The 9,130-nt window shown below is 38.5% G+C and overlaps 1 protein-coding gene across 2 annotated transcripts; it reads left to right on the top strand.

The window, feature by feature from the left end:
- Positions 1 to 5,658: 5,658 nt before the first annotated feature.
- On the top strand, positions 5,659 to 8,944 carry LOC122010097. 2 transcript variants are annotated; one of them, XM_042566490.1, is made up of 5 exons: positions 5,659 to 5,745; positions 5,822 to 6,218; positions 7,199 to 7,435; positions 7,510 to 7,727; positions 8,314 to 8,944. In XM_042566490.1, the coding sequence occupies exons 2-5, from the start codon at positions 5,976 to 5,978 to the stop codon at positions 8,486 to 8,488; spliced, it is 873 nt and encodes a 290-aa protein (XP_042422424.1). In that variant the 5' UTR covers positions 5,659 to 5,745; positions 5,822 to 5,975; the 3' UTR covers positions 8,489 to 8,944. The 2 variants fall into 2 exon arrangements, with proteins under 2 accessions (XP_042422424.1, XP_042422422.1); XM_042566488.1 differs by having other exon boundaries at positions 5,717 to 6,218.
- The last annotated feature ends 186 nt before the right edge of the window (positions 8,945 to 9,130 follow it).

Raw genomic sequence — 9,130 nt, 5'->3', positions numbered from 1 at the left:
ACTGCATCAGAGGGTAGTCGACCAGTGTCTGTTTTCAACAATTCTGAACTATTTTCAGAAATTGGGGTATTATCATTTTGAGTCAAAAATTTGATGTCATGGTATGCATGATTGTTTGTTACAATCTTTTTAATGATGTCAAAGGGAGAGAAATGAGAAGATTTCAGTTAGAACCTTTTATTTCTCCATACTTGTGCAAACTTGAAAATTAAGTGGAAGAGCATATGTTAAGAGGGAGCTTGCATTTTATGCTTCATGCTTGTTATTTTCAATTATTGTTTTATGTCTAACTTAAATATATTGCCACACATAAAAAGGGAAAAATTATGAGTACAATTGACCTAGGTTTGATCGTGTACGATCATGACTTTGATGTATGTGTCAAAGAATTTAAGTTAGGTTTTTATATTATTTTAATATGTGTTTGAGTCATAAAGGACTTGGTAAAATACATTAGCAAAATCTCATCCTATGGCTTGGGTCATTGAGGTCGGTAAAGGATGGTACATCCGAGGGACTGCCAGACAAGGAGCAACGGGTGGAGACAAGAGAAGCAGACTTCAAGGAAACGTGAAAGATGACATAGAGAGGAGTCGTGGGTTCAAGTGCATCTGAAGGACGAAGGCTGAGGAAGAGGGTTTCAAAGGCGACTCCAAAGAGGATGAGTGTGAATGAATGTAAGGGATCAATCGGTTGGTACTGAAGACCAGCCGACTAGTCTAAATTCACTAGAACACAAAATGATTTTGAGCCTGACCGTTGTGAAGACTAGTTGACTGGTAATGATACTAGTCGACTGGTAGAAAGCCTTTGGAAGAATCTCGAATTCTGCAGAGTACCGTTGGGCTGAGAGAAGTGTTGATGCCTCCTGCATTCATGCATACATTCATTTAGACCTAAGCAAAAGCGTAGGCTTCAAGAGGGCGAGGGTACCTCTAGAGATATTGTGCCTTGGGTGGATGCCCCCAAGGTAGATACACCTAGGGTAGATGCCTTTGGGGATCACTCCACTAATGGGCCTAAGTGTCAGATCATTTTGGCACATTATTTTCATGATAGGACCTTTCGTTCATATTGTCCAGATGTGATTGCCATTATTGCACATTATTGGCTATCTAGTTTAGTGTCTTGCTATAATTTCATTAACACTATCCTAATATCTAAATTTTATGTCAATCTACGTCCGGTCAGGAATGACAACATTTATAGGACTCGCGTGGACAAACATGATCTCGACTTTTCCCTCGTGATACTTGAGATGTTTCTTGAGTGTCGACATTCAGAGAGTTCCTTTATATGTTATCCTTCCTATACCAAGCCTCTTCCCAAGCCCTTTGACCAACTCTCCATTACCTCCATGTATGAAGCCATTTATCATCATCCTAGACCTCTTGGTTAGTGCAAATTTTCTCTGTCAATGGTTTGTCTACTCCTGAAACATCCTTTATAAGGTGATTATTAAGTGCATACTTCCCATTGTTACCCGTGGTCTGGCCAAAGTGAGGCTTAGTCATCTCTTCAAATTATATGCATTTGGGCATAGGTTAGATGTCAATATTTCTCTCAATGTGTTTCACTGCATTGTGCATTTTACCACTCCTATTTAGAAGAAAATCCACATGCTTTTCTGTCACATCATTACATCATGGTTAGCATCCTTAGGTGTCAATGTCACTAAAGGTGTCGTCTACCAGTTATCCGATTCCTACTCTCGGATTAGTCTCCATACTTTCTCCCTTGCTCATATGTAGTCAGGAGGAGTCATGGTTTGGATGCATGGTCATGGTGATGTTGTGACTCAGGTTGAGGGTGAGGAGGAGGCACCTCAGCTTCCAACCCTGATGTTGAGGACGATGAAAATCAACGTGATTATTTAGAGGAGCTTGAGGCTTTGGATACCCTTGTAGAGGAGGTGGCTTTGAGTGTTGCGGAGTTGCGTCAGACAGCCCATGAGGAGATAGCCATTGTTATTGGCCATTAGCTTGAGACTCAATTTGATGTTGCATCGCTCTAGGCTTCTATCACCTCTCTGACACAGCTGCTTCAAACATAGATGTTGACACACCCATCTCTGCCACCGCCTCCTATCGTCAATGTTGAGTCTACAAACCTATTGGACCCTGATTAGGATTTGTGTGTTTTGATGTATTTAGTTATTTCTTTTGGTATGTATCTAACTTGACTTATTCTATCTCACTGTAGGCACATTTTATATGACTCTATTAGCTATATTATATGTTTTTGCTTACTTGTGTTTAGTTTTGGGGGATGTACCCTGTGTTTTTTACTGTTGTTTGGTGGATCGCTAATTTGGCAGGGAGGGTACCCCTTGTGTAGTTGATTTATAGGGGTGTGCCCTATATTTTTATGGTGCATGTGTAAGGGGAATTAAGTACTTTCTGTACATCCTATACTACTTGTTGAGATTTTTTTGATGGTTGACAAAGAGAGAGAAATCTTGTACCATATGAAAATATGACAAAGTCTACGACACGAGTATTATATATGATATTCATGTAGTGTGTCATAAATTCAAATTTATTGTAAGAGTACATGTAGGGAAAAGTCCTTGTGGTTGGAGACCGGAAGCAAGTTAAGGAAAGTCCAAAGTAGATCGAGGACAAAATTTGGGAGACAAGGAGACTTCAGGCACGACATAAGGTATAAGTCTAGAAAAATTGAGAATAAGAGAATTAGTCGATTGATCTAGTAATCAATCAACTGATACTGATAAAATACATATGGATCATACAATCAGTCAACTGTTAATTACATTAGTTGACTGATGTCGATTTGGGTGAGAATAGAGGTGAGTGGGACTCGTTTGTTTCACTCGACTAATGATTGATGTGGGACATCAGTCGACTGATGTCAAGTAGCAGAGAACATAGGCGAGTGGGACTCGCTTGTTTTACTCGATTGATGGGTATCAATCAACTGATGTGGGGCATCAATCGACTAATGTCGAATTAGAGTGCACAGAAGTGAGTGGGACTTGCTCCATTTGACTGATAGATATCAGTCATCTGATGTGGGACATCAGTCAACTGATATTCAAGTTGAGACAAAATCAAACAGGTTTCAGAAGCATCAGTAGTCATTCAACAACATTAACAGTTGTCAGAAAACCATATCAGTCGACTGATGTTATGTAATAGTCGACTGGTTTCTGAAATAAAGGCTTTAATTCAAACATTCATATAAAAAGGAAAGAGGATATTTTGAACTCTAATTCTGAGCCAAGGTTTTTGTGCCATCTCATTGCCGAGAAGTGGTTGAGCTTAACTTCCATCTTTGGAGCAAGATTTGAAGAAGAATAAGAAACCAGCATACACTCAAGAAATCATTGTAATCTCTTTGCTTCATGTCAATCTTGTATTACATTGTAAAATTGTTGTAGAAGATTTCTCCATCTTCGGTTGTGATCTAAGAAGGAGAAATTTATAGTGAAAAAAGAGTGTGAGGAGTGGACTCTTAGATTAGTCGTCTCAAGGAGGTGGATACTAAGTAAAATCAAAGAGTTAGTATTGTGTTCATTTTCGCAAGACATTTCCGCATCCAATCAAGTTTGATGATGAGTTTAACCTTCCATAAGTAGCATCTATTACATATTGACTTTAATTGATAGCCCAACATGACTTTCTATCATACGGGACACCTAGACTGCAGAACTCCGTCGTATCAATATTCATGGAAGATCTTTCTGAATTTTGTTTTTCAATTTAAGGACACAAAAATTCAAACTTAAACAGTTTTGGTGCATGATCCAGTGAGATTTTTTTAATTTAGTTGCATATGAACAATTGTTTTTCAAAGCATAGATGATGTTTTGAGATTTAAGGCTCAGGAGTTACTCTCGAGCACTTGGCCTCTCTTCCCAACTCACCAGTCTCCTTTCCCAAGCACTCGGAGTTCATCTAATAATATCTCACTCGGACTCGGAAAGGCCACTCAGGGTCTTCGCTCCCAAGCACTCTGCAAACTAAGCATTTGGCTTCACTTCCGGACTAGCAGGAATCCTCTCCTGAAGCGCTCAACCTTTATCCTATGCTTCAAACTTGGACTCGGGAAGGCCATTAGGAATTTGCGCTACCAAGCACTCAACATTCATTTAGTGATTTTCCATTTTGACTCGGGAAGCCCAGTCGACTATTAGTAGCTGTCTACTTCTCAGTCTCAACCATCGACAACTTCCGCACACCTAACAAACAACTCAACAGCCTCCAACAACTCATGTAGAAGGTTACACCTGGCCAACAGCACGAGAGTGTCAGAGGTCGGCCTAACAACCCTTTAAGCTGCCATTTGGTGGGTGGTGTCTCGCTTGTGTGATCACCTATATGGCTCACGTGGTCGCTTACGTGGACCTTTCACCTTTGGCTATATAAGGTTTGGCAAAGGTAAGTAAAGGTATGATGATTTTTTTTTATAACATGTAGAGACAACTCCTCTCCACCAACAATCTTTCTCTACCTCTTGAGCATTACTTTCTCTCTCGCGTTCTGTGAACTTCATTTTTCAACCCAATGCTGACTTGTTGGAGGAACTGTGCTGGCAACATCGATGACCTCCCACTGGCGTGCTTTGAGTCACAAGTATCGGGAGCGGATCACACAGGAGGACGATTGAAATTTCCACTTTGAAGGTGAACAAAGAGGAGGTACCTGAGTGGATGAAAAAGGAGACCATCAATGACATTATGCACAACAATGTTGTAGAGAGGATTTTCTCCTTGGAAATCACTTTTAATGTATGGGAACGTTAGAGGTGAGCTTTCCGATTGTTTTCTTTACCTATTGCACATTTGTATGAAGTGTGGACAATCTTTTTTTATCTACTTGTCATGATATATTTAGCCTCATTTATAATCCGGTTAGGACCTCAAATAATTCTGAAGATGAATAACCTTCTCCCCCTTAATCTTTAGTTGCATATATCATAGCCCCCAGGGTATAGCGCAGACGGTAGGTGCATGGTATCTCTGGCATAATAGCCAAGGGTCGATTCTCAAGAACTGACTAGGGGGGCCGCTAAGGTAACGGATGTACTTTTTTTTTAATTGCATATATCATATATTTGTGATTTCATTTCTAGAGTGGATTTATTTGTATTATTTCCATTTTATCTTAGGCCTCCTCATGTTTAGTTTGATCGTACCAAACAAAGATGGAGGGACACAACTATACCCCCATATGCATACCATGAATTGATAATATCAATTCAGGAACTTATTCAATTTTAGCCGAGGGATCTTTCTAAATAGAAGCACGAGATAACTGGAAACAATATTTGTACCATTAAGAATTGAACCATGCTTCTCTAATAGTAAGTCCTACCCAGTATCAACTCGATTACATTCAAGAAAATTTATAAAAATGAGTTAGGTAAATCATCCACTCGTAGCAAATGTATTTTTTTAAGTATCTTTAAAAATTTACATAATAATTACATTTTTATTTTACGAATTTGTGTAATTATTTTCCTTTTACCATAAAAGGAATTTACTCCAAAAAATATTAAAAAAAAATCAAGAGAGTTTTTGTTTTGTTTTCAAGAATAAGCTTGTTTGGCTTATTATTTTCCGACGCACTATTCTCACCCACAAACAACACCACGTATACAATTCGACCGAAACCCTAGGTCCCACATACGACGCGATGCCGTACGAGTCGTTCTTGATTCCGTTCGAACGTTGCTTTGTTTTAGGTATGTTGCGTAGCCATCGACGAGGAATCGGAGAGCGAGGTAGATTTTCGACACTCCGCTCCCAAATCTCTTTGTTTTTGTTTTCGAATCCAAGTTTGAAGCCTTCACGCTTCAGCGATCCGGAATCCGGGACGGCCGTCGGAGCTTCCCTTCCTCTCAAGCTTCTCCAATGCTCTCTTTGTTTCTTCCCCTCTTTTTTGGAAGCAAACCTGGTGGTTGATGATTGCTGCTACGGGATCTCAAGGATTGGTTGAGCAGATCGCGGATCCATGGCGTGCAGCCCGGCTCACGATGTCGAGAGCAGCGCGGTCTTGGAGATCAAGGAGGCGAATGGAGATTATGTGAGGTTGGATAATGGCGACCCCGTGAGGCTTGCGGCAGAGCTGTCCTACTGTGGCGGTAGAATATGGAGTTCGCTTTGTTGGTGGGTGAAGGCGGTTCTCCTGGGCGCTTTCTTGTTGGCTGTGGCCGTGCTCCTCATCGTCTTCGGCGGTCCTTGGATGGTCAAAAAGGTCCCTTCTTTCGCTTGAGATTTCCGTTTGTTTGGATTGTTTTGCATTTGATTTTCTCTACTGGTGTCGATATCTTATGGATGATTTATTCAGAGAAAATGTCGTTGATTGAGCTAAAAATGCAATATTTATTCTCCTATGTGTTGGTATTTCTAAAGATTGGTCAAGAACATCTCATGGTGATCATGATTGACAGCTGTTCAATTTAAAGTGATTGTTCTTCTTGCATATGTAAATTTTGTTTTCAATTGAAATCAGAATGAAAATTCCAAGTTGATTGAGAAATCTTGGTTCTTACAATGAATATTTTCCATTGTCTTATTACAATATTTCTTCAAGCATCTAAACAAAATGATTTGCCTTGATGATGTTGCAGAGGCTGGTTATATAATCTGCAAGAGTGATTGTGGCTAAAATTATGTTATCTTTGTCTTAGCATTAGGATTCAATAAGATGCGCTGATGCTTTTCTTATATGTCATTCAGTTTGGGCAACAGAATGTATACCAAAATGCTCAAGGTCTCATCACCTAAACTTACGTGCACCCTTAAAGATAAATCAAATATTTGGATGTAAGAAATCTTGTAATCTAACTCCTACTACATTTGAACTTAATTTTTAGATGGATCTTGTTATGTGCTATGCTATCAAAATGAATTAACTGGTGAACCTAGTATCTGTGTTTTTCATCATGATTCTAGTAACTTGGGGTTGACTGTTTTTCTACTTGAATTTGGTTTCTGCGACTTGTGGAAAATTTACTGGTTCTAGTTATATGGATCAAGCTTCAATATAAATATATGGTGCTAATAAATGAAAACCAATTGACCACATTTTAGATAGACTTCCATCTAAATGCATGCTATTAGTTGTTCAAAATAAATCGGTGGGGAGATTGCTCCATTGGTCTTCAAAAAATACTAATTTAGCTGATTTCTCCTCTCTTCTTGGCTTACTGATAGATTTGATGCTTTTAGCAGGTGGTTATACCAGTGTTGGACTGGGTAATGACATCATTTACCAAACCAGTACTTGGGCTGTTACTTTTTGCTTCAATTGCAATATTTCCAACTCTGCTGTTGCCTTCATCACCCTCTATGTGGATAGTTGGGATGACCTTTGGTTATGGTTATGGATTTCTGTTAATTCTGACAGGGATGAGCATTGGCATGTCATTGCCTTTTATTGTCGGCTCATTCTTTCGTCACAAAATACATGTTAGTCTCTGCTTTCGTTTCTAGTTGATCGCATACTAATAGTTAAGATGCTTATGCAATCATTATTATTGCAGAGATGGTTAGAAAAATGGCCTGATAGGGCAGCTTTTGTAAGATTTGCTGGTGAAGGAGATTGGCTTCACCAATTCCGATCTGTCATTTTGATCAGGATTTCACCATTTCCATATATAATTTTCAATTATGCTGCTGTTGCTACCAATGTCGATTATGGTCCATATATCTCAGGTTCAATAGTAGGAACCCTGCATGAGATATATATTACAATTTACAGGTTGGTAAACTCTCAAACTTCGATTTCTTATAGCACAAATCTTTTCTATATTATGAATTTTTGTTTGTCTAGTTTTTCCCCTTGCCAACTATTTTTCAGAGTCTGATAGATTCACTATTCACATGTTTGGTCTTAACGAGCCAGTTGGACCTGATTATCATTGTGTGAAAGGACTTCTTAGATTTATTTGCTGCAAATAGTATCACATTATTTACTCCACGTATTGTTCTTAGTTTCATTGTAGTTGAATTGTTTATCATTACAATTTAACTGAACACCGTCACAGTTTATCTAAGCAACGAGGTTTTCTGGTTTCAAACTGTCATATGTGAATTTTACTTTTATATGCTGTGGTAAAGGTTCTTTATTCCCAAACATTTACATAAGCTTCAGGCACTAGAATTCCATGTTTTCTTGTTATTGCCTCTATTTATTTTGTTAAATGTGCTTTCAGCAGTCGAAGTTGTTTGTCTGTGATGACGACTAATATTCTTGAATTCCCAAATTTTGTTGTCAATTTTGTTTCTCCAATTAGATTATAACATTATTCCTTTCAATTTCCTGTACTACTGTTCTAAATGAACAGTGGGAGGCTTCTTCAAAGCTTAGCATATGCAACCAACGCTGGTGGTTTCCTTTCATTGGAACAGATTATCTATGATATAATCGGCTTCTCGATCACTGCTGCTGCCACTGCCGCTATTACCATATACGCAAACAGAACCCTTCAAACTCTTCAAACAGAAAATAATCACAGTTGATCACAAGAAGTTCAAAATTGAGGAGCATGTAGGCTGATAGGCTGATAGGTGAACTCTCTAAATCTCCTGGTTTCTTGACTCTCAACCATGCAGTACTAATGACAGCAAATCTTTAACATGCTCGCTACTCTTCTTTTGGGGAAGATTTTCGGAGTTATTAACTATGATGCATTTTCTGAATTGTTTATTCTTTTGTAGATAATATAATTTGTCGGTGTTTTTCTTCTTGTGGAATTTGTTGTATCTAAGATCAACGAGGGCTGCATGACTTTTTTTCCAGGACTTTTCTTCTTTTATTCATTTGTTGTATTCTCTGGCCTTAGTTCCAGGGATGTCAAATTTTTTTATTTTATCTGATGAGGGTTGATTTTATCGACATTCTAAAGACAATCATATTTGTATTTGATCTCATCCGAAATATGCAATGGAATAGATTGTAACGTCATTCGATTTAAATATGCTCACTATGAGCCCTAGATGCATTGGATCACAAGTTCATTTGATATATTTGGTTCAAACCAAAGGATTGAATCAAATTGACCTAAAAGATTTAGGTTTTCTTGGGCGTTAGCTCAAGTTTTGGGTAAATTTTTTTATATTTTGGGCTTGTGTTAAGTTCTTGGATTTTAAATTGCAACCGTG

The sequence above is a fragment of the Zingiber officinale genome, chromosome 8A (genome assembly GCF_018446385.1).
Source record: "Zingiber officinale cultivar Zhangliang chromosome 8A, Zo_v1.1, whole genome shotgun sequence".
Lineage (NCBI taxonomy): Eukaryota > Viridiplantae > Streptophyta > Magnoliopsida > Zingiberales > Zingiberaceae > Zingiber > Zingiber officinale.
The sequence above is the reverse complement of the archived record's forward strand: the minus strand, read 5'-3'. Positions and strand labels throughout refer to the sequence as shown.